The 24,624-nt window shown below is 53.2% G+C and overlaps 2 protein-coding genes across 3 annotated transcripts in view; both read right to left on the bottom strand.

Moving 5' to 3' along the window:
- Positions 1-146: 146 nt before the first annotated feature.
- On the bottom strand, positions 147-15,432 carry OTOP3 (otopetrin 3). 2 transcript variants are annotated; one of them, XM_011941425.1, is made up of 7 exons: positions 15,211-15,432; positions 9,143-9,559; positions 8,915-9,051; positions 7,596-7,654; positions 7,231-7,349; positions 2,973-3,787; positions 147-876 (listed from the first exon to the last, which is right to left on the bottom strand). In XM_011941425.1, the coding sequence occupies exons 1-7, from the start codon at positions 15,227-15,229 to the stop codon at positions 706-708; spliced, it is 1,737 nt and encodes a 578-aa protein (XP_011796815.1). In that variant the 5' UTR covers positions 15,230-15,432; the 3' UTR covers positions 147-705. The 2 variants fall into 2 exon arrangements, with proteins under 2 accessions (XP_011796815.1, XP_011796737.1); XM_011941347.1 differs by having other exon boundaries at positions 9,143-9,526; positions 15,244-15,349.
- Positions 15,433-17,281: 1,849 nt separating this feature from the next.
- The window catches only part of OTOP2 (otopetrin 2), a 10,398-nt gene continuing 3,055 nt past the window's right edge, over positions 17,282-24,624 (bottom strand). Inside the window, exons 4-7 of the mRNA XM_011941254.1 lie at positions 24,315-24,373; positions 23,798-23,931; positions 20,466-21,340; positions 17,282-17,816 (exon numbers count right to left, since the gene is read on the bottom strand). Coding sequence (XP_011796644.1) covers positions 17,646-17,816; positions 20,466-21,340; positions 23,798-23,931; positions 24,315-24,373 — 1,239 coding nt within the window. The 3' untranslated portion in view covers positions 17,282-17,645. The remainder of the gene's footprint in view (positions 17,817-20,465; positions 21,341-23,797; positions 23,932-24,314; positions 24,374-24,624) is intronic.

Raw genomic sequence — 24,624 nt, 5'->3', positions numbered from 1 at the left:
GTGACCTTCCTGGCCCAGGAGGACAGTCCCAGGAGCAGGACTGTCCCAGCCCCACAGCCCTACCCAAAAGGACCATTCCTTCCCACCATGCCCGAAGGAGCAGTTCTGTCCCTGGGAACAAATGGCACAAGCCTGAATGCAAAAAATCGATCAAACAAATAGGGTTTATGCCGCAGGAGAGAGCTGTTGAACCCTGCCTGGCACCTAATGAATGAGCTCATTAGGAGATAGGTGTGTGGGGAAAGGAGCTGGCCTCCCAGCTCGGAGCTCTGAGCTCTGAGGATGTCCAGAGCCACACTAGGACCAGGTGCTCTTCTTGCAGCAGGGGGCAGACCCCTGAGGCCTGGCTGGAGAGGGGTGTCCCTCGCTAAGCTCCCCAGACTCGGTCATGTAGGTCTGACCCTCCCAGAAAGTAGCCGTGAAGGGGTCCCTGCCAGCCTCCTGGGGTGCACCGTTGGCTCGCTGATTGTGGTGGGAAAGCAGGGGGCAGGCATGTGCCCAGGCCTGGCCATGGGCATCAGAAGCTCAGTGTCCAGGCCCCTGCCCTTGGCCTCTGACTATAGGCCGTGTCCTCCCCTTCGGTGAGGCTCTGGGGGGCAGAGGGCCTTGGGAGCGTCAGGCTGGTCTCCGCACCTCAGAAAGAGGCATCTGGGCTACCATCTTCCCTGCCTTGGCACTTCAAGGTTCTGCCGGGGGTGGGCAGCCTCAGGCCCCCAGGTAGACCTCCACCAGGCCTCCCACAGAGTGCATGCGGTAGAAGACCCCCAGAGGCAGGCCGCAGTTGACGATGGTGAACCATATCTGGTAGCCGTAGAAATCCTTTTCTAGCCCATTCTCAAACTCCGGGTGTATGCCAAATGCAGGCATCATCCACAGCTGGGGGAGAGGATGTGCTGAGTTAGGGAAGGGCTCTCCTGTGCCCTGAGGCGCTCAGTTCAGGGGAGGCAGCCCCCAAACCTGCAGCCCCTTCAGTGCCACCCCCACCTCCCACTCAGTCTTCCTCTAACCCTTGGGCTTTCAGCATGAGGATCTTTCTCACTCTACTGCAGAAGGCCTTAGCCATCCCCAGCCAACTCCATGAGCTTGCCTGTGGCCAGCCTGAACTTCAGATGGGTCAGGAGACCCCAGGCTGCCGCCACGCCACGTGTGGGAAGAAGCAGGAATTCCCAGCGTGCCACCTGCTCTGTCAAGCTGGGCACCCCCACTCTGTACCCTGAGCTCGGGCTTCACTCCTCGGTAGCTACTTATTATTTTTATTATTTATTTTTTTGAGACAAGGTCTCACTCTGTCACTCAGGCTGGAGTGCAGTGGCAGGATCACAGCTCAATGCAGCTTCAACCTCCCGGGTTCAAGTGATCCTCCCATCTCAGCCTCCCAAGTAGCTGGGACTACAGGCATGCACCATCATGCCTGGCTAATTTTTATTTTCATTATTATTATTTTTTAAGAGACAGAGTCTCACTCTGTCACCCAGGCTGGAGTGCAGTGGCACAGTCTTGGCTCACTGCAACCTCTGCCTCCTGGGTTCGAGCGACTCTCGTGCCTCAGCCTCCCGAGTAGCTGGAATTACAGGTGTACACCACCATGCCTGGCTAATTTTTGTATTCTTAGTAGACATGAGGTTTTACCATGTTGCCCAGGCTGGTCTCCAACTCCTGGCCTCAAGTGATCCACCCACCTCAGCCTCCCAAAGTGCTGGGAGCCACCATGAGCCACCGTGTCCAGTGAGCCACCGTGTCCAGACTAATTTTAAAATTTTTTTGTAGAGGCAGGGTCTCCCTGTGTTGTCCAGGTTGGTCTTAAACTCCTGGGCTCAGGGGATCCTCCTGCCTCGGCCTCCCAAAGTGCTGGGATTACAGGTGTGAACCACTGTGCCCCGTCATTTCTGCTAGTTACGACCCCCTACCCCCTCCTACCTTCCTGTCCAAATTCTACCCATTCCTCAAGGCTCATATCAAACCTTCATGAAGCCTTCCTTGGCTATGCAGACCCGCAGTTCCTTTGCTGAGCTCCTAATGCACTTTAGAGCCAATTTATTCTCTGTCTGGACCAGAGGTTTCGTTTCTGGGGTATATTTTCAGTGCATTGAGTGCTTGGGGTCAAACAACCCTGAGTTGTCCCAGCCCTGCTACTTACAGGCTGTGGGTACTTGGGCAGGTCCAATAACCTAAGCCTTAGTTTCCTCCTCTGTGAAAAGGGACAGCAATAGTGTCTGTTGCATGGAGTTACTGTGATGATTCAATGAGGTATGGAGATATTGCATGGAAAGGTGTACCTGGGATATCCACCAGAAACTGGGCAACCATTATCAACATCTTCCACTAGGAGTGTCTTAGAAAATCAGGTACTTCCTTGGCTGGGCGCGGTGGCTCACGCCTGTAATCCTAGCACTTTGGGAGGCCAAGGCGGGCGGATCACGAGGTCAGGAGATCGAGACCATCCTGGCGAACACGGTGAAACCCCATCTCTACTGAAAATACAGAAAAATTAGCTGGGCGTGGTGGCGGGCGCCTGTAGTCCCAGCTTCTAGGGAGGCTGAGGCAGGAGAATGGCATGAACCCGGGAGGCGGTGGAGCTTGCAGTGAGCGGAGATCGCACCACTGCACTCCAGCCTGGGCGACAGAGCGAGACTCTGTCTCAAAAAAAAAAAAAAAAAAAAAAGAAAATCAGGTACTTCCTGATTTCTTCCTTTGACTGAATCCAGGGATGATGAATTCAGTGGTGTCTTCCCAACTAGATGGGAAGTAACTAGAAGGTAGAAGTCTTACATATTTGTTTGCGAAGAGCACGTAGCCAAGTGCTTGGCACATTCATTCATGCCAGGCACCCTGTAGGGAACTGGGGGGACACTCTTAAGCACCATCAAGCTAGTTGGAAAAAGATGTGTCCTTGATCCATCCCTTCCTGAGTGAGGATTTCCGGGTCTGCCTGGCCGCCTCTATCTCCCAGACCCCTTAGCCCAGTCACTTACTGTGATATTGCAGAGGATGAGGAAGAGTGAGATCTCCTTGAGGGCCCGCCGCTTCCAGTTGAGGTGGCTGTAGGAGTGGATGTAGGCCAGTGAGGCCCGCTGCAGGCCCTGGCCCAGCTCCAGCAGGGAGCCTCTGCGGGGAGGCTCAGCCTCCTGCTTTCTTGCCAGGCCCTCGGGAACTGCCTCCCAGAGTGGGCGCCGGTGCAGGCCCTCGATAATGAAGAGGTTCTGAGCGATGTGCTCCAGGATAAGCAGCAGCGAGTAGGCCAGGATGAGGCGGTTAAGCAGCTCATGCGGGCGCTTGGCCACAATGGCCACAATGGAGAAATAGGCGATGCCCATCTGGCCCAGTGCAGCACCCATCAACAGCACCACATCCAGGCTGCGGGTAGGGTTCTTGACCGTGTCCAGCTCTCGCTCCTCCAGCCCGTGTATGGCTGTGCCCGCCAGGCATGCCAGGCTCATGGCAGGCAGCACAGCCACATAGAAGGCATAGTAGAGGGTGAAGTACTGGTAAGCAATGGCAGAGCCGCTGGCCTCGATTTGGAAGAGCACAAAGACGCACACGCCTGCCAACAGCACCAGCAGGCCCAGCAGCAGTCCGAAGATGGCCCCATGCAGGTGGAAGGGCACAGTGCCAGGGTGGGCACCCATGTGGGGTGCCACGCGGCGGCCCACATTCTTCCACATGACAAACAGCACGGCGCAGCAGATGAGGCAGTACTCAGTGCTGAAGGGGTACAGCATCAGGAAGCCCCTCTGGAAAGCTTCACACGCGGTGGCATTGAGGCACAGACAGGTGTTGGTCTCATTGCCTGGTGCGGGGGGCAGGGTGGGAGGGCAGACATTCAGGCAGGCCCAGCTGTGAGGAGACTGGCTACACAGATCCCTCCCATTCCCTGGAATACACCAGAGCCGAAAGGGACCCAGTCGCTCATTTTGTGGATGTGGAAGCTGAGGAGATCAGAAATCCCACAGAACGGTCATTCTTTCTCAGAGGACTTGAGATGCGAAGCTTATGCAAAGCATTAAAAACGTGATGCCAGCCAGGCGCAGTGGCTCATGCGTGTAATCCCAGCCCTTTGAGAGACCAAGGCGGGAAGACTGCTTGAGCTCAGGAGTTCAAGATCAACTGGGGTAACATGGTGAGACCTCGTCTCTACTAGAAATAAAAAACATGGCCAGGTGCGGTGGCTCACGCCTGTAATCCCAACAGTTTGGCAGGCTGAGGCAGGTGGATCACCTGAGGTCAGGAGTTCAAGACCAGCCTGGGCAACATGGTGAAACCCTGTCTCTACTAAAAATACAAAAATTAACTGGGCATGGTGGCACATGCCTGTAACCCCAGCTACTTGGGAGGCTGAGGCGGAAGAATGGCTTGAGCCCAGAAAGCGGAGGTTGCAGTCAGCCAAGAATGTGCCATTGCACTCCAGCCTGGGCGACAGAGCGAAACTCCATCTCAAAAACAAACAAACAAACAAACAAAAACAAACAAACAAACAAAAATTAGCCGGGTGGCACACGCCTGTAGTACCAGCTAAATGGGAGGCTGAGGTGGGAGGATCACTTGAGCCTGGGAGGTGGAGGCTGCAGTGAGCTGTGTTCCCGTGACTGCATTCCAGTCTGGGTGACAGAGTGAGACCGTGTCTCAAATAAACCAAAAACCGAAACCCCCAAAACCCTCACGTGATGTCTCTGGTGCCAAAGGTCACCTCCACAGATGACTTCCTGGGCTCAAGGGAAAACCCGTGGCTGTGACAGCTGAACCCAGCGATCGGCCTTAGCAGCACTCAGTGTCTGGCCATCAGTCATTAGTACCTTGGCATCGCTGTCCTTCAAAGCACACAGCATCACCTGGAAGAAGCTGGGGCCAAAAATATCTAACCTGAATCTAATCAAGATTTTGTCCATACTTCCCATTCCAAAGAAAGGTAAGGGCGAGGGATGTGAGTTAAACACTGCCAGGAGGAAGAAACCTGACAAGTCTCAAGGTCAGTGGGAAAATACCAATTTAGATTTAACCAAATGCATTGCATGTTTGAACAAAATGTCTGTAAAAGACATTTCTCGGTGGCTCACGCCTGTAATCCTGGCACTTTGGGAGGCCAAGGCGGGCGGATCATGAGGTCAGGAGATCGAGACCATCCTGGCTAACACAGTGAAATCCCGTCTCTACTAAAAATACAAAAAATGAGCCGGGCGTGGTGGCGGGTGCTTGTAGTCCCAGCTACTCGGGAGGCTGAGGCAGAAGGATGGCGTGAACCTGGGAGGCGGAGCTTGCAGTGAGCTGAGATCGCGCCACTGCACTCCAGCCTGAGTGACAGAGCGAGACTCCGTCTCAAACAAAACAAAACAAAACAAAACAAAAAACAACCCCCCCCCAAAAAAAACAAAAGACATTTCTGGGGTTAACTGGAGAAAGTGGGATATAGATTGATTCAGAGGACAGAACGAAGTTGAAGGATTTTGTTAACAACTGTAACAGCATTGTGGTCATGTGGGGGATACATCTGTTTTTAAAGAGATGCACACTGGGCCCGGCAGGATGGCTTATGCCTATAATCCCAGCACTTCAAGAGGCTGAGGGGGGAGGATCACTTGAGCCCAGTAGTTTGAGACAAGTCTGGGCTCAGAATTTTTTTGTGGGACCCCATCTCTACAAAAATTTTAAAAATGAGCTGGGCATGCTGGCATGTGCCTGTGGTCCCAGCTACTCAGGAAGCTGAGGTGGGAGGATAGCTTGAGCCCAGAAGTTTGAAACTGTAGTGAGCTATGATTGCACCACTGCACTCCAGCCTGGGTGACAGAGTGAGACCCTGTCTCAAAAAAAAAAAAAAAAAAAAAAAAAGATGCATACTGAACTATTTTGAGATATAATGTTATGATTTCTGTAATTTAAGTACTTTAGCAAAAAGTAAAAATAAATAAATATGGCCAAATGTTAATAATTATTATGCCTAGGTGATGGGTATGTCTTGTTCTTCTACTCATTTGTAATGCTTGAATTATTTTATTTTGTTTTATTTTATTATTTTATTTTATGACAGTTTCAGTCTTGTCACCCAGGCTGGAGTGCAATGGCACGATCTCAGCTCACTGCAACCTCCGCCTTCCGGGTTCAAGCGATTTTCACGCCTCAATAGCTGGGTAGATTCTCCCAAATAGCGGGGATTACAGGCACCCACCACCATGCCTGGTTAATTTTTGTATTTTTAGTAGAGACAGGGTTTTACCATGTTGGCTAGGCTGGTTTCAAACTCGTGACCTCAGGTGATCCGCCTGCCTCGGCCTCCCAAAGTGCTGGGATTATAGGCGTGAGCCACCGCGCCCAGCCTTGAATTATTTTATAATATCAAAATCCATGATGTCACTTGGCAAAAATTCTCTCTTTGCACTGCTTTTCTGAGAAACGCAAGCAGAGTATATAGAATGCCCACAGTTCACAGGTGTGTCGTGACTGATGCAGCGGGTATGTGAATATGTGGATGTGCTGGGAGGGCTGGGCTGCAGGGCGTGATGGTGATGCCGCCCGGGGTGGGGTGGGGCATGTACATACAGGTGTGGCTCAATCCCACAGAGCAGTGTTCCCATGTCGGGTATGGGATGCAGCCTCTAAGATAGGAGGTGAGGCATATGGGACAATCTTGGGGGTATTTTTCTGCCCAGAAATCTTCTGTCCCACCTGATTGATAAAGCCAGGCACCTAAAATTGTATTAGGAAGACATTCCTTTCAGCCCTGGAGGCTGTTGAGTTGCTTGCAAGTAAAAGGCAAATACCATGGGTGGGGTGCATACCTGAAGGACTTAGTGGCTAGCTCAGCCGGGATCAGTGGCTGGCTTGCTGACGCCTGGAGTGGGGTGCAGGGCGTCAGCACCTGATGGGGTGGGATGGGGACCACTGGCAAACTTCAGTTTTCTGTTGATTCCTAATCTGGCCTCTAGAGTTTACTCCCAACTCTATAGACTTACTGAGCCTCACCTGTTTTAGGAGTGTAGCGCGTGCGTGTGTGTGTGTGTGTATGTGTGTGTGCGTGTGTGTATGTGTGTGTGTGCGTGTATGTGTGTGTGTATGTGTGTGTGTATGTGTGTGTGTATGTGTGCGTGTATGTGCGTGTATGTGTGTGTATGTGTGTGTATGTGTGTGTGTATCTGTGTGTATGTGTGTGTGTGCGCGTGTGTGTGTATGTGTGTGTGTGTGTGTATGTGTGTGTGTGTGTGTGTGTTTCAGGGCAAGGAAGACCTAGTCTCCTTTCCATACCTGTGTATTTTTCCATGAGGATGCCAAGCTCAGCTTCGATCTCTCGGTGCATGGAGTCATTGGTAACGACCAGAACCCACAGCAGCAGGTTCGTGGCCAGGGTCAGCATCAGGCCACATCTGGGGGAAGTGCCACACTCTTCTCACACACCGCGGCCGGCTCCCCAGGCGCCAAACCACCACCCGCTGTCGCTGGGCAACCACTCACTCCCAACCACTCACTCCCCAGTGTCACGCTGGCAGAGGCAGCCCTGGGGCCAGCTAGGACACATCCCAGACTAACCTATAGCCCCAGGGCCACCCTGACCAGGGAAGTGGTAGGGAGGACAGAGAGGCCAGAGGGTTTGGGAGGGAGAGAAGTCTTACCTAGTGAAGTTGGTCTGGACCTGAACACAGTCTTTGCAGTGTTTCCAGAGCACCCAGGTCTGAAAGAGACAGGGCTTTGAGCCCAGGGACTGGTGGAGGTGGTGGGACCACAGTGTGAGTTCCTGGGGCGCATGCGTGTATTTACAGTGAAAGACACAAGGAGAAAGACTGGGTCAGAATCTTGGCTCTACTGCTTCTTGCTGTGTGGTATTGAGTCAGTGGCAAACCATCTCTGAGCCTTAGTTGCCTCAACTGTGAAAAGGGACCAAAAAACCCACCCTTTGCGGAAATGCCTTCTTGTTGGGGAAATAAGACGATGGGAACAAAACACCCAACACAATGCTTGGCGACAAGAGAAACCTAAGAGGAAGTTGGAGATTGTATTCTTTTTTTTTTTTTTGAGACAGAGTCTCACTCTGTCGCCCAGGCTGGAGCACAGTGGCACGATCTTGGCTCACTGCAACCTCTCTGCCTCCTGGGTTCAAGCGATTCTTGTGCCTCAGCTTCCCAAGTAGCTGGGACTGCAGGCGTGTGCTGCATCCGGCTAATTTTTATATTTTTAGTAGAGACAGGGTTTCACCATGTTGACCAGGCTGGTCTCAAACTCCTGACCTCAGGTGATCCACCTGCCTCGGCCTCCCAAAGTGCTGGGATTACAGGCATGAGCCAACATGACCGACCAAGATTGTATTATTTTTGTTTTGGTCTGTTTTTTGAGATGGAGTCTCGCTCTGTCACCCAGGCTGGAGTGCAGTGGCCCAATTTCAGCTCACTGCAAGCTCCGCCTCCCGGGTTTACGCCATTCTCCTGCCTCAGCCTGCCGAGTAGCTGGGACTACAGGCTCCTGCCACCTGGCCCAGCTACTTTTTTGTATTTTTTTTTTTTTTTTAGTAGAGACGAGGTTTCACCATGTTAGCCAGGATGGTCTCGATCTCCTGACCTCATGATCCCCCATCTCAGCCTCCTAAAACGCTGGGATTACAGGCTTGAGCCACCACGCCCAGCCCTGAGATTGTATTCTTAAGAAGAGGTTTGTGTATCTAGGGAGTGTATATTCAGGGATACGCCTACATACACATAGGCAGCTGGACTTCTAAGTGTCTACATTTAGTGCCACGGTGTGTGTGTTGATGCAGGAACCCATGGGTATGTGTGGACATGGACACTTGTGTGACGGGCATGGTGTGTGCGCAAAGACCCTGGGGCATTAGGTATTTGCCTGTGTGGCTGCTCCTAGGCACAGGTAGTGGGAGGTGTGTGCACACCATGGGTAGATAGTGTATGTCCCCGGTGGTGTGGGGACGGGAGAAGCCTGTCACCTGGACGCCGATGAAGACCATCTCGATGACAGGGAAGACAAGCTCCAGCTCTGACTTGCAGCGGATGTGGCTCACATCATAGCCCACTCGGAAGATGTTGAGGCAGAAGGTGCAGGTGCCGAAGAGCACTAGGGAACCTGGCCGGACGTGCGGGTGGGCGTTGGCACCTGCCCGGAACCGGCTCTCCCTTCCCACTCCTGCCCAGCACCCCAGCACCCTGACACTCACCCCGCACCCAGAGGGGCCCTGCGTGGGGATCTTGGTAGAGCACGGCGTGTGGTCGGCGGGTGGTGCTTGCCACGTAGTAGAGAAGCCAGAGCAGGGAGAGGACCTTCAGTGTGGCCAGCAGGATCCACACGTCGCCCAGAGTGACAGCCACTTTGTTGAAGATCATGCTGCAGATGAAGGCCCCGCCCAGGAACACCACGTTCAGGGCCAGGAACCCCGAGAAGAGTTGCCCGGCCTTCTGGGCCTGCCGGTCCCGCCGCAGCAGCAGGGAGAAATGCCGCACCAGCCAGGACTTCTGCCGGAGCGGGTCGGTGGCCGCTCTCTCCTCGGCCCCCATATCCACTCGGTTCTCCTTATGTGGGGCTGCTTCAGTCTCCTGTGCTTCTGAAGAAGGCATGGGTGTAGCCTCAGCAGGGGCTGGAGATGGAGAAAGGGTCCTGGGTTAACTGCCAGGCTGTCCTGGGTTCAAGTCCACCCCGCCCCTAACCCGTGTGACCCAGGGTCAGCTATGCGGCCTCTCTGGTTGGGACACTGGAACTAATAGCAGCTGCCCCACCTACCTTACAGGACCTGAGGAGGTTCAAACAGACCAGGAGACCCTATGGAAGCCCCTTGTGCTGCACATAAACATGGAGAATTAGTTTGACTGGCGTGAGGATCACGTCCTCCCTCTCCACCCCACTTCCTGACTTGTGCCTGATCCTAAAGTGAGCGTCGATCCTAAAGTGAGCGTCTGCCTAGTGCCTGGTCAGTTTCCAGGGCTGTGATTTTTTGCCATCAAAAGGCAGCAGTGTCCTTCCGCCTTCTGGGAGGAATTTCACTTCGGACACCAGGGAGGGCAAGTTCGTGGCCTCTCTTATTCTGACCCTGATTGGTTGGGAAATGATTGCCTAAAATGTTTTGCAGAGAAGCATCCTGAGGCTGTGTCTGGGCTTGGTAGGAAAGAATGGTGTGATCTGAAACAATACTGTATTACGGGAATGTACAAGAACCTATACAATTACTTTTTTTTTTTTTTCTGAGACGGAGTCTCGCTCTGTCGCCCAGGCTGGAGTCCAGTGGCTCTATCTCAGCTCACTGCAAGCTCTGCCTCCTGGCAGATCACGAGGTCAGGAGATCGAGACCATCCTGGCTAACATGGTGAAACCCCGTCTCTACTAAAAATACAAAAAAATTAGCCAGGCTTGGTGGTGGGCACCTGTAGTCCCAGCTACTCGGGAGGCTGAGGCAGGAGAATACAATTACTTTTAAAATGTCTAGACCAGCAGTCCCCTCCCCAGCTTTTTTGGCACCAGGGACCAGTTTCGTGGAAGACAATTTTTCCATGGATGGAAGGTGGAGGGATGGTTTCAGGATGAAACTGTTATACTTCAGATCATTGGGTATTAGATTCTCATAAGGAGTGGGCAACCCTTTGATCCCTCGCATGCGCAGTTCACGATGGGGTTCGTGCTCCTGTGAGAATCTATTGCCACTGCTGATCTGACAGGAGGCGGAGCTCAGGGTGTCATGCTCCCTCCCCATCACTTACCTCCTGCTGTGTGGCCTGGTTCCTAATAGGCCATGGACCAGTACTGGTCCGCAGCCTGGGGACTGGGGACTCCTTGTCTAGATGATACCCATCGATTTCACAGTAGGAGTTTCTTCTGGGATGAGGGTACTGGGATTGGGAGTAGCAGACTTTTTGGATTTACTGTTCTAGTTTTTTTTTTTTTTTAATTAGCACAGTACTTATGTAATTAAAAGTAATTTTAGGCTGGGCATGGTGGCTGATGCCTGTAATCTCAGCACTTTGGGAGGCTCAGGTGGGAGGATTACTTGAACCCAGGCATTCAAGACCAGCCTGGCCAACATAGGAAGACACTGTCTCTAAAAAAAAATATATATATATATATATATATATATGTGTGTGTGTGTCTGTGTGTGTGTGTGTAATATATATATTAGCCAGGTATGATGGTTTATGCCTATAGTCCTAACTATTCAGGAGGCTGAGGCAGGAGGATGGCTTGAACCCAGGAAATCAAGGTTGCAGTGAGCTATGATTGGGCCATTGCACTCCAAGCTGAGTGACAGAGCAAGACCCTGCATTTAAACATAAATAAATAAATAAATTAATTTTAAAGTACATTAAAGGTTTAGGGAAAAGGTTCTGGGGTTGATTTACAATGTCTGCTGAGAGCATGGGACAGGCCTGGATCAGCACCGCGGCCATGCCCTTAACTTTGAAGGAACTGACTTCCATTTCTCTGCCCCTCCCCCCACTCCTGGAAGTCCCACGAGTGCCTGGCATAATGTAGCAAACACGATCTTTTACCCTCCTCTTTTCCTGAATGTCTCCTGCCATTTCCTCACCTCTCCCAAGCATTCACGCAGGCCAACCACTTTGTCACCACTTGCTTAGACCAGATTTCGGGGCATCCAATGACTGCGGCTCTGAGTCCAGCATACTCTCTCCACTGGACACTCCTTCTTCCTGGTGGGGCTGAGATACTGTTGAGAGTGGGGACGGTTCCGCTGCTTCTGGGTGCTCTCCTGGTGGGGAGGCTGAGCTGACCCAGAAGGCTCCCTAGAGCCCCCCTGTTCTGCCCAGTCTCTTCCTTTGTCCTGCCGCTGCCTCGTGCTCTGGGCTCAGGGTTCTAGGTGCTCACTACTCCCATTCTCTTGCTTCCTAATGTCACAATCTCAGAGTGACATCTCCATCTCCACACTTCCTAGCCGAGAACTAGGTGCCTTCTTTGCCTCTCCCCTCATCCTTTGCATTCTCTTAGGCCCCAAGCTTGTTCATTCCAGCTCAAAAGTTGCTCTTAGATTTTTATTTATTTATTTTTAGAGCTGGGGTCTCGCTCTGCAACCCAGCCTGAAGTACGGTGGCACCATCATAGCTCACTGCAACCTTGAACTCCTGGGCTCAAGTGATCCTCCCAATTCAGCCTCATCAGTAGTTGGGACTACAGGTGTGTGCCACCAAGCTCGGCTAATTAATTTTTTTTTTTTGCAGAGACACTGTTGCGTTATGCTGCCTAGGCTGGTCTTGAACTCCTCGCCTCAAGTGATCCTCCTGTCTCAGGTTCCCAAAGTGTTAGGATTACAGGTATGAGCCACCATGCCTGGCACGGATTTTTCTTGACCTCAACCACTGCCTAGTCTGGGCCCCCATCCTCGCTGTCTTGGACTGGTCTCCTTACCCAGAGTGCCTCTCCCCTACTGAAAGTCCTGCAAAGGCAACTAATTGCCCTCAGTATAAAGTCCAAACTGCTGACACAGCCTGCATGGCCTCTCAAAATGAGAGGTATATGATTAGTATGGGCCTGGACAAGGTTCCAGGTTCTCTGCCCAAGGCAGAGTAGCTGCTGCTGCTTCCTGGTCTGGCTTCAACTTACCCTTCTAGCATTGTCTTCAGACCTTACTCCCCTCTCCTTGGGCTACACTATCTTGCTGCACTTCCTGGAATGCCCCCAGTCTTTGCCCACACCCTATCCTTTGCCTTTAATGCCTACCCCTTTTGCCTCTTGGGTAACTCTAGCTTGTGCTTCAGGACTTGGCAGAGACCCCGCCTCCTCTCTGCAGGCTTCCCTCTCACCCCACACTGACCACCCATTGTCCTCTGCTTCCATTAGCTGTGCTTTGCTCTGTCTCTCCCTTGAGACTTTGGGCTTCAGGAGCTTCAGACTGCCCTCTATGCAACAGCAGAAGACCCTCACCATATCTGGCTTGAAAATGCAACCTCTCCAGGCTCCCATTCTCCCTTGGGCATATTCTCCCATTCTCCACCTGTTCCGTATTTATACTTTCTGCTGTTCTTTTCTGGGGCAGATGGAGCACTAAAACTTGAGTCCCCTTTCAAGATTCTATAAATTATTTTCTCCTCTTTCCCAGTCCACTCTGTCATCCTTGCCCAAGTTCTGTCTCCTCCCTGTCTCCACCCACCTCCGCTGCCGTACTCAAGGCACCTGCCTCCCACATCCACCCAGGCCCAGGTAGAGAGTTCTCTGTTTCTCCCGTGGTCTCCTGACTCCTGCCATCCCTCCTGGACACTGCTCTTCTTTCTGCCCCTCCCACCCCCGGCCACTCGCCCATCCTTCCCACCCACCTGGAAAGGCTTTGTCTCTGCCTAAGCCTTCTGGTGCTGCTTTGCTGGGGCCACTCCCCTCTATTGAGAGTAGGTGTGCCCTGTTTGGTGTGCTGTGGGTGTGGCTAGCTCCCATTAAGGCCTGGAATGCCTCCAGGACAGAGACTGGGTCCTGCTTAACTCGGACCCCCCAAACCTAGCACAGACGTGACATTCACCCAGTGTTTGCCAGCTGACTCTGGCATCTTTTGGGGAATTTTCAGCACCAGAGTTGTGGACAGAGACCCTTCCCATTAAACTCCTTCCAGGCTGGCTGGGGAGGAGACTCCAGATGATCTTTATCTTTCCCTCCTAAGCTCCCCCACCCAAATTGAGCAAGGCTGGGTTTCACTGGGATGCCTCCCTGCTCCACATCTCCCAACTCTAACTGCTTTACTTCCCCTTCCCCCAAACCTGCACCCTCTCCTCCAGCCCTGAAGCGGGGTAGATTAATGATCAAGAGCTCAGATTCCAGCATTTATTACCTCTGTCATCTTAGACTACTGAGACTACTACAGAGAGCTACGTAGACTCTGTGCCTCAGTGTTGTCATCTGCAAAACGGATACACAACTATGGAATAGTAGCTGGTGCATAGTAGATGCTCAATAAAGACTTCCTGACTGAGGCTGACTGCAGTGGCTCACGCCTGTAATTCCAGCACTTTGGGAGGCTGAGGTGAGCAGATCCCTTGAGCCCAGGAGTTGGAGACCAGCCTGGGGAACATGGCAAAACCCCGTCTCTACAAAAAATACCAAACAATTAGCCAGGTGTAGTGGCATGCACCTGTGGTCCCAGCTACTCGGGAAGCTGATGTGGGAGGATTGCTTCAGCCTGGGAGGCTGAGGCTGCAGTGAGCTGTGATCATGACGTTGAACTCCAGCCTGAGGGACAGAGTTAGACCCTGTCTCAACAACAACAACAACAACAAAAAAAAAAAAAAAAAAAAGGGATTAATGCCGAATAGGGGCTTTGTCAGAATGACATGATTTAATACATGCAAGAAGCACAGGTAGAGAGCAATGCCTGTAATGCCTGGCGCCCAGAAAGCTCAGTGTTGGTTATCTCTGCATTTCCTTCCAGTTCTTTTGAGGTCCTGGAGAGCTGGGAGGGGTTGGGATTACTGGTGAATTTCAAGGGTGGATTTTATTCAGACTGGAGGCCTGCAGGGGACACTGGTGGACAAGGTTCCAGGTTCTCTCCCTCTGGGGTCTTTGCTCTGACAGCCTCCCTGTCTCCCACCCTGGGGTCCAACCTTCCAAAGGCCGCTGGAGTGAGCCTTCAAAGGAGCAAATTTCGTCCCGGGCTGGGCAGGGGGCTGGAGTGGGCATGTAGGGGTCTCGGGCAGAGAGCTAGGGCAAGGGCGCCTGGAACTGACAAGCAGGACTCTGCCGCCCCCTGGCATGCCCCTGGGTGCGACGCCAGTCCAAGGGAGGGTGGGGACACCAGACTGGTTTGTGGGTCTCGGCTGGAGCGGTGATGAAAGCCGCGGAGCCGTCGGGCCCGGCGCCTGGCCCGAGAACGCAGGGCCGGCTGCGAGGAGGCTGCTAGTGCGGACGCCTTCGGGATTTCCTTCCGAGCCATTTGAGGGACTGCGGGGCCGGGGGTAGACGCTTCGTGCGTACCCCAGACCCAGCATCCAGACAGCCCCAACCAACCCCACACCCCAGGCCTCCGCTCCCGCTTTCTGCTATGTGGGCCCCGCCGGGAGGGGCTGCGCCCTGCGGCCCTCTGTGTCCCCCGGGTCCACCGAAAGGAGTAGGGACGCGGAGCCCGGGTTGGGGGGCGGGTAGAGGGGCCGGCCTCGGATCAAAGGGAGTTGACCTCTCCACAGTCACCCCACTTTCCCGTTCCAATCCCTGCATCTCCTTCTCATGAACCCCGCTTTTGGGGGTGTAGTATGTGCCAGTGTCTGGGGTGCGCAAGCTGGGAAAGTTCCGCCCGTGCTCCCGGCTTACCTGAGGCCGGGGCAGGCATCGCCGCGGGCTAACCACCGACTGCGGGCGCTGAGCGGATCGTCCGACCAAGTGAGACCGATGCCCGCGACGCCCTCCCCCAGCGGGACTGCGCAACCGCGGCTCGGGCTCCGCGGCCCATCGATTTTTCTGTTGACTTTGGAAATCTCATTAATCCCTCGTTAATTACCCTGCCGGGGGCTCGGACCCAGAGGGTGCAGCCAATTGCGAGGCAGCTGGATAAGCGGGCGGGGCCGAGAGCTGTCCAGGCGCGGACCTGCAGGGTCTCCAACTCGCAGCCCGCCCTGGGGTGGGGTGGAGAGGGGTGCAGTGTTCTTAGGCCCGCGGTAGAGAGCTTGCGGGATTCAGGTCTCGCTTTCCTTTCATGATAAAGCTGGGAATGGACGCCCTCCCTTCAGGCCTGGAGTCGCTTTTTCCTGTACCCTACCTAGCCCCAGGCCTGGCGGCACCCTCGCAGGACCCTGTGTTTTCCTTAAGTCAAACCTAAACTTGGTGGGGAAGAGTTGGAGCAGAGCGCCATTGTGACAGGGGTGGAGGCCTCCCCAGCTCCACCTGCGGCCTCTGAGAACTACTCACCTCCTTCTGCTGACAGCATCCAGGCACAGTTTCCTCAAAGTCCCCTGAACTCCCGGTGCTGCTGCTCCTGTATCTCCCCCAAACGCCATCTGCTGCATGGGTCACGCCCAGCCCTCCCCCTCCCTCTGCCTCTGTATGCTCACCACCACCTTTCACTCTTCTTCTAACTGTGGAGCCTCCTTCCCCTCTCTCTTCTGTCTTCCCTCCTAAGCATCTCTATACCCTTTGTAGAATAGAAACCCTAAGGCTTAGGGGAAGCTCCTAGGGGACCTCCCGGGGCAGGGGGAGGTCAGGGGAGGCCCAAGCGGTGAGGATCTGAGATTCCCACCTCCTTTTAAACTAGAATTGCCCTGTGTCTGTCTGTCTGTCTGTCTGTCTGTCTCTCTCTCTCTCTCTATATATATATAGATATATTTTTTTTGAGACAGAGTCTTGCTCTGACTCCCGGACTAGAGTACAGTGGCATGATCTTGGCTCATTGCAACTTTTGCCTCCTGGGTTCAAGTGATTCTCCTGCCTCAGCCTCCTGAGTAGCTGGGATTACAGGCACACACCACTATGCCCAGCTAATTTTTGTAATTTTCAGTAGAAACAGGGTTTTGCCATGTTGGCCAGGCTGGTTTTGAACTCCTGACCTGAAGTGATCTGCCTGTCTCGGCCTCCCAAAGTGCTGGGATTACAGGCATGAGGCATCACACCCAGCCTATATCTATGTTATAAAGTTGGGTTCCTGTAATATTTTATTCGAAGGGAAAAAATGTTCTGCTTGAAAACAAAGTTTGAAAATTATTGTTCTTAGCAGAAAGGCTCTGGATATTTTGTAGCTGTGTGACCTTGGGGTAGTCACTTTACCTCTCTGGGCCTTAGCTTCCTTCTTTGTAAAATGCAGCAGCGACTAGGTCGCTGCTTCCTAAACTTTCTTGTGTCACGGGATACACACACAAAAAGAATGATTAGGTTGGGTGCTGTGGCTCATGCCTGAAATCCCAGCACTTTGGGAGGCTGAGGTGGGGGGATCACTCGAGCCCAGGAGTTCAAGACCAGACTGTGCAACACAATGAGACCCCCATCTACACATACACACACACACACACACACACAAATTTAGCCAGGCGTGGTGGCAGTAGTAGCTGTAGTTCCAGCTACTCAGGAGGCTGAGGTGGGAGGGTCTCTTGAATCCAGGAGGTTAAGGTTGCAGTGAGCTATCTGCACTCCAGCCTGGGCAAAAAAAGTGAGATACTGTCTCAAAAATAAATAAATAAATAAATATGTATGTCGCTTGGAGATAAAGGGAAGAGGAAGATGACAGTTTCAGAACTCCAATCACCCACGCTGCAGCTAGTCTGTCACTTGGAGTTTGCTCACTACACTGCAAAGCTTGAGATCTGAAAATCTCCAGGGGCCCTTCCCGCTCTGACTCCTGAGATCCTCTCCTGTGACCACCTCAGATGGAACAACAGAGACAAACAGTGGGAACGGGGCCAAATCACAGGTTTATTGGTTTCCAGCTCCAGGCAGTGCACTGGCCGGGCCACAGGATGGGATTAGAGAGGGAGCCAGAGCCGGCACTTCCAGATCTCCTTGGGTCCTAGCCATGCTGCCAGGAGAGGTCTCCCTTCCCCAGTCACCTCATGCCGCACGGTCATACTGGGGTGGATGGGCCTGTCCTGATTGTGATTTAAAAATTGAACCTGGAAAAATAACTTTTGTGAAAATTCCACTCTGAGACCAGCAGGAAATGGACTGTCATATGGCGCCAGCTGGGATTCATTCCCAGAGGGTATCTGAGTGGGCACAGGAGCTGAGCCCCCTCTTCCTGCCCCCCACATCTGTTGCAGGCCTCAGGACAGCACGTAGACCTCCAGCAGGCTGGAGACGGCGTGCATGCGGTAGAAGATGCCGAAAGGGAGGCAGATGTTGACAATGGCTGCCCAGAGGGAGTAACCGTAGAAATCCACCTCCACTGTGTTGCTGAAGTGAGGGCGGGCCCCGAAGGCAGGCATGATCCACAGCTGTGTGGAGAGAGGAGCATTTCAGGAGCTGGCCTGGATGATGCTGTGGGCTTTGCTGGGCCGTGGCTAGATGGGGGCCCATCTTTCTAGCTTGGTGGACCGGGAGGTCTGGGTGTCCGTGAATGGGCAGCTCTAGCATTTTGGACAGGACCTGGCACTCTCTAAGGGGCTCAGGAAGTAAGCCCAACTGAATTTGCCATTCCCAGGCTAGGAGTCCACCTGTGATCGCCTCTTCCAACATTTTAGCAGGGCCTCAGTGTGGGATTGGGGAGGGGAGAAGAGGTTTCACTAGAAGAAGAGGTACGAGCAGCAAAATCAGCAGCTCTGTCCTGGGGGGTTGTGTGCACATGGGTGGGGGTGGCAGAATCAGATAGGCTCAGGGCAGGGAGTTTGAGGTTCAGACAGAAGGCCACCCCACCCCTGCCCTCCCTGAACTCTGCCCTCCAGCTCTCCCCTTATCCCCGTCTCCCTTCCTAGGAGTGGGAGAAGGTGGAAGTTGGAATCCTGCTTCCTCTCTGGCTATGAGCTCAGAAGGTTCAGGTGTGGGTAAGAAGAAAAGAACAAAGGTTTCTAGGCTAGCCCCACCCCTACCCCTGATTAACTTCATCCTTGGGCACATCACAGTCCCCTCTGAGCCTGTTCTGTCCTATAAAATGAAGGAGATGGAGAAGATGCTACTGGAGGTGATTTAGGCTCAGATACCTGGAGCAAGAATAGCCTCCCAGAAGGTGGCCCCTAGCCTATAAGCCAGGCCTGGGTGGAAGGTGGGGGTGGGGCCAGAGGGCAGGGGGCCAGGCACCAAAGCCGGTCCAAGACATGCCGAGGTCTGGGCCTTAATGATTCTACTAGTAGGGTCAGAAACTGATGACCACATTTTTTCTGAAGTGAAATTGATTGTGTTGGAAGGCTCCTGCATGGCAACATCTGTGGGGCCCATGACCTGGTGGATGGTCCTTCAGAGTGGGACCTCACCAAGAATGACTCTTAGGGCCACTGGTGTACCTCATGCAGGTAGGATTTCATGGGGTACAATTCACTGTGGCACTCTTGCTCTGTACTGGGATATACCCACATTAAGTAATTTTCTGTATTAGGGATATTTTTCTATTGGAGGTTACAGCTGAAAGGATTGTTTTTCTATTGAGTGAAACTTCATTAGAAGGTTTTTTTCTCGGCCAAGCACGGTGGCTCACGCCTGTAATCCCAGCACTTTGGGAGGCTCAGGCGGGCAGATCTCGAGGTCAGGAGATTGAGACCATCCTGGCTAACACGGTGAACTCCCCTGTCTCCACTAAAATACAAAAAATTAGCTGGGTGTGGTGGTGGGCACCTGTAGTCCCAGCTACTCGAGAAACTGAGACAGGAGAATGGCGTAAATCCAGGATGCGGGTCTTCAGTGAGCTGAGATCACACCACTGCACACCAGCCTGGGCGACAGAGCAAGACTCCGTCTCAAAAAAAATACAAAAAATTAGCTGGGTATGGTGGTGGGCACCTGTAGTCCCAGCTACTCGGGAAACTGAGACAGGAGAATGGCGTAAATCCAGGATGCGGGGCTTCAGTGAGCTGAGATCACACCACTGCACACCAGCCTGGGCGACAGAGCAAGACTCCGTCTCAAAAAAAAAAAAAATTTTTTTTTCTCTTTGAGATGTACCCACATAGGTACATGTTTCTATATCAGAGGTAATAATAAGCCCCCACTGGGCCACTTCTGTCTTGGGTTGTACTAGAAACACCAGGAGCATTTCCCTGCTGGGATGTACTTTCATTACCAGTGTTTCTGCCCTGGGGTACCTCTATACAGAGAACATATTTGTATTGGGTGAAGTCTGTTGCTTTTCTTTTTTTGACAGTCTCACTCTGTTGCCCAGGCTGGAGTGCAGTGGTGCAATCTCAACTCACTGCAACCTCCGCCTCCTGGGTTCAAGCAATTTCTTTGCCTCAGCCTCCCGAGTAGCTGAGATTATAGGCACGCACACCACCATGCCTGGCTAATTTTTATATTTTTAGTGGAGATGGGGTTTTACCATGTTGGCCAGGCTGGTCTCAAACTCCTGACCTCAAGTCATCCGCCTGTCTCAGCCTCCCAAAGTGCTTAGATTACAGGTGTGAGCCACTGTGCCCGGCCAAGTCTGTTGCTCTTAATCTTCGCTGAGTCACTGGGGAGGGGGTGGCTGTTGTAGACACCCTCCTTCCCACTTCACTCTGCTAACAGACCGCTCACACTTACGCTGGTCTCTGCTACTTCCTGAGGCTGCTCCAATTATTCTGAGAAGCAGGCAGGTCACAAGTTCCCAGGAGCAGTCACACCTCCCACTGGGGGGTGAGGCCCCTGCCTTCCACATTAGCTCTCAGCTCCCTCTCACCTCTGCCCAGCTCCTGTATCAACCTTCCCTGTGACCCCTCCAGCTCCATCTGCTGCCTAGATGCCAGAATGTTAGGATTTCATTTTCTCTGTGTGCCCTGAGATGCCATTTGCCCCAAAGCTACAGCTGGCCTCCCCTGAACCTGCTCCTTTCCTAGAGAGCTGTAAGATTCTCAGGCGGGCTGGGGGTAAGACAGAGAAGGCTAAGGGCTTAAGCCTGCAAGAGCATCCTTCCTCAGCCTTGTCTCCCAAGCCCACCCTTTCTTGCCCCAGCTACTCACGATGACATTGCAGAGCAGGAGAAACAGAGAAATGTCTCTTAGGCACCGGCGTCTCCATTGGCTTCTGGGGGCTGAGATGATGGCCACTGCTTCTCGCTGGTCTGCGGGGCTGGGGCTAACCAGCCTGGGGGTAGGTGGGCAGGCAGGCAAGGTGTGGAAGGCATCCAGGTTGGTGAAGGTGAGGTTTTGGCAAGGTTCCTTGGGGGAGGTACTGTGAGGCTCAGCCCCGGGCGGTCCTCGGTGAAGGCTCTCGATGATAAACATGTTCTGGAAGGTATGCTGGGCAATCATGAGCAGCGCATGGGTGAGGTCGAGCCCTGCCAGCAGGTCCTGGGGTGTGCCCGCCACCACGGCCACGATGGAGTAGTAGGAGATGGCGTACTGACCCAGGGCAGCACCCATCAGCAGGGCCACGTCCAGGGTGCGCGTGGGGTTCTTATGGTGGTCCATGGCCCGGCGGTCAAAACGGTAGATGATGGAGCCACTCAGGCTGACCAAGGTCGTGAGTCCCAAGCAGACAATGTTGAAGCTGTAGTAGATGACCAGGGCCTGCCGGGTGCGGCCGCCGCCCCCACTCACTTGAACCTCATAGATGATGAAGACAGCCAGTCCCACCACGAAGAGCAGCAGGCCCAGAACCGGGCCAGCAAAAAAGGTCTCCCGGAAGAGGCTGAGAGGGGATGGGGTGTGGCTGTGGCCAGGGGCGGAGGCCAGGAATCTACCCACATTCTTCCACATGACGTACAGCATGGTGGAGGCGAAGAGGCTGTACTCGATGTTGAAGGGATAGAGGTAGAAGTACCCCTGCTGGAAGATCTGGCAGACGGCCGTGCTGCAGAGGCAGGAGTCCCCTCCGACTGGGTTGCCCGCACGCTCTGTTGTGGAGAGAGAGACACAGGGCTGGACTGCCCTCCCACCTTCCTAGAGAGGTCTCACCCCTAGCCTGTGACCCTTTTTGTTTTGTTTTGAGATGGAGTTTCACTCTTGTTGCTCGGGTTGGAGTGCAATGACGTGATCTTGGCTCACTGCAAGCTCCATCTCCCGGGTTCAAGCCATTCTCCTGCCTCAGCCTCCCAAGTAGCTGGGATTATAGGCACCTACCACCACGCCCTGCTACTTTTTGTATTTTTAGTAGAGACAGGGTTTCGCCATGTTGGCCAGGCTGGTCTCAAACTCCTAACCTCAAGTGACCCGCTTGCCTCAGCCTCCCAAAATGCTGGGATTACAGGTGTGAGCCACCACGCCCAACCTAGCCTGTGACCTTTGTTAAGGGCAGGGTCCCTGTCTTTCATGCCTGCTATATTTACCATGGTATCCCTCATGCCTTCACAGGGTGTGGCACACTCCTTCACTTCACAAATATTTCTTGAGCACCTACTGTGTGCCGGAGACTGGGGTACATCAGTGCTCAGTAAGAACAGTCTAGGCCAGGTGCAGTGACTCACACCTGTAATCCCAACACTTCGGGAGGCCAAGGTGGGTGGATCACCTGAGGTCAGGGGTTTGAGACCAGCCTCACCAACATGGTGAAATCCCATCTCTACCAAAAATACAAAAATTAGCTAGGCATGGTGGCATGGGCCTGTAGTCCCAGCTATATGGTAGGCTGAGGCAGGAGAATTGCTTGAACCCAGGAGGCAGAGGTTGCAGTGAGCCAAGATCACGCCACTGCACTCCAGCCTGGGCAACAAAGCAAGACTCTGTCTCAAAAACAAAACAAAACAAAACAAAAAAAACAGTCTGAACCACAGGGCTGCTCACTTTACCTCACTCCATTCCTTCCATCCCTTCCTGCTCTGGCTCCCTGAGATAGAAAGTGGCTCTTGGGAACCTCTAAAGTTCAAGCTTCCTCACAGCTCTTCTCACCATCTGAATCAGCCCAGAAAGCCAGCTGCTGTGCCCAAGTCTCCACCATGACCTCCCATTGCTTTTGTTTGTACCACAAGGAAAGGAGTCTTGACTTGACTCCATAATGTATTTGTAGGATACTCTGGGCCTTGGCAAATGTCTCTTTTCATCCTAAGAACTAGCCCTGCTGGTTTTGCAGATGAAGAAACTGAAGCTCAACGTGGTGACGTGACTTGTAAATGCAGAGTGGATGCAAACTGCCTGACTTCTGACCCTGGGACAGGTACTTCTCCGGCAGGCCTCTCACCAGTCTGCAGGCCCCCACGTGAAGTCCATCACCTCCCTGGTTTGGTTTTGCACCCTCAGGAGTCCTCTTTGTTCAGGGTAGTCCTTTGTAAGGCTTGCTGGGCTGGGGTCTCCCTGAGGGCAGGGGCCATGCTTTTTGTTGCTGGACCTACCCATGCTAGGAGCATACATGTCTTAGTTATCTTGTTTGGTCCTGGTTATTGGGGGACCCTAGAGAAGTCCAGAGAATGAAGACTGGAGACTGGATCCCGTTCCTCCCTAGTTTAGCATATTGGTTAAAAACAAAGATGGATATGAATGCTAGTGCTAGACCTTGGGTGAGCTACTTAAGCTCTCTCTGCCCTGGTCTCTGCACCTATGCGCGGGAATGGGGAGAGTACCTATTCCACAGGGAAGTCTTGAGGGTTAAATGCGGTGTTTAAAACACTCAGCACAGTGCCTGACATACAGACCTCAGTAAATTGTCACCATTAACATTGCAATGCCATGATTATTTCTCACCTTCTCCTCCTCCCCAGGCTCTCGTATCTGATCCATGCTTGCACCAAAGAACCACTCTGCCTCCCTTCTGCTTTTCCCAGCTTGATCACTCTTGCCCTTTCTTCCTGGATTCTGGGTCTGGGTCTCTCTCTCTCTCTCTCTTTTTTTTTTTGAAACAGGGTCTCACTCTGTCACCGAGGTTGGAGTGCAGTGGCGCAATCACAGCTCACTGCAGTCTCGACCTCCCAGGCTCAAGCGATCCTCCCACCTCAGCCTCCCACAGTATCTGGGACCACAGGCATGCACCACCACACCTGGCTAATTTTTTGTAGAGATGGGGTTTCATCATCTTGCCTAGGCTGGTCTCAAACTCCTGAGCTCAAGCAATTCACCTGCCTTGGCCTCCCAAAGTGCTGAGAATACAAGCATGAGCCACTGCTCCTGGTCCTGGGTCCTTCTTGGTGGGATGGAGATTGGATGGGGGGCCTGGGCTGCAGCTTGAAGGATAAAAGGGTGCCTCGATACTTCCCTTCTGGGGTCACCTACACCTATTCTGCAGAGGTAGATCCTGCAGCAGGAGGAGGTCCCTGGCTCTCTGCTTTGCCTCCATGCCCTCATGGGAGACTGATGTTACAAACTCGCAAAGCACCCAGACCAAGGCCTGGTAGCCACAGGGCCAGCTTTAAGAGGAAACTCACGGTCAGAGGCGAGATGGGCGTGGCTGGCGTTGCTGTGAGAACTGCTGTAGGAGTGGGATTGGTGCACAGATTCATCCACCACGGCCGCCATCCAGATGGCCAGGTTGGTGGTGAGTGTGAACATGAGACCACACCTGTTTGGGGTTGGGGGCAGGGACAAAGAAGCCTGTGATCCTTTGGCAGGTTGGGGAGCAATACTGAAAGCTGGTGTTGAGAAATGAGAAAGCAGCCAGGCCCTGTGTGAACAGGGAAGCTGATTTTGCTAGGAACACAGCCTGGCTGGTATGCCACCCAAGAGAGGGCTGGGAGATTTTCCCGGGGGCCACCACCGCTCCCTCCCCTGGGAGAAAGGGCCCCACAAAGTAGTGGAAGTCAGCCTGACAAAGCAAGGAGGCCTTGGCTGCAACCCCACCCAGGGGACATAAAGAGAGGCCCTGCTCCGGGGTGGAAAGCCCGAATCTCTCCTGCAAGGTGAACACCAGCATACTGGGCACAGGCATGCAGCTGCAGCTCTCACCGGGTCAGATTCAGGTGGACGTGAACGCAGTCTTTAGCGGAGACCCAGAGGAAGTAGGTCTGTATTGAGAGACATTGGTGAGAGTCATTTACTCCATAGATGGACAAAACTCCAGTGCACCCATGTCCATGCCGTCTTGTTCTCTCCGCCTGACGAACCTTACACCGAGTTATTAGGTTCATTTTAGTTTCACAAAATGAGGTGGGGGCTGGGTGCGGTGGCTCACACCTGTAATCCCAGCACTTTGGGAGGCCGAGGCAGGTGGATCATTTGAGGTCAGGAGCTTGAGACCAGCCTGGCCAACATGGTA

The sequence above is a fragment of the Colobus angolensis genome, unplaced genomic scaffold, assembly GCF_000951035.1.
Source record: "Colobus angolensis palliatus isolate OR3802 unplaced genomic scaffold, Cang.pa_1.0 Scaffold1, whole genome shotgun sequence".
NCBI lineage: Eukaryota > Metazoa > Chordata > Mammalia > Primates > Cercopithecidae > Colobus > Colobus angolensis.
The sequence above is the reverse complement of the archived record's forward strand: the minus strand, read 5'-3'. Positions and strand labels throughout refer to the sequence as shown.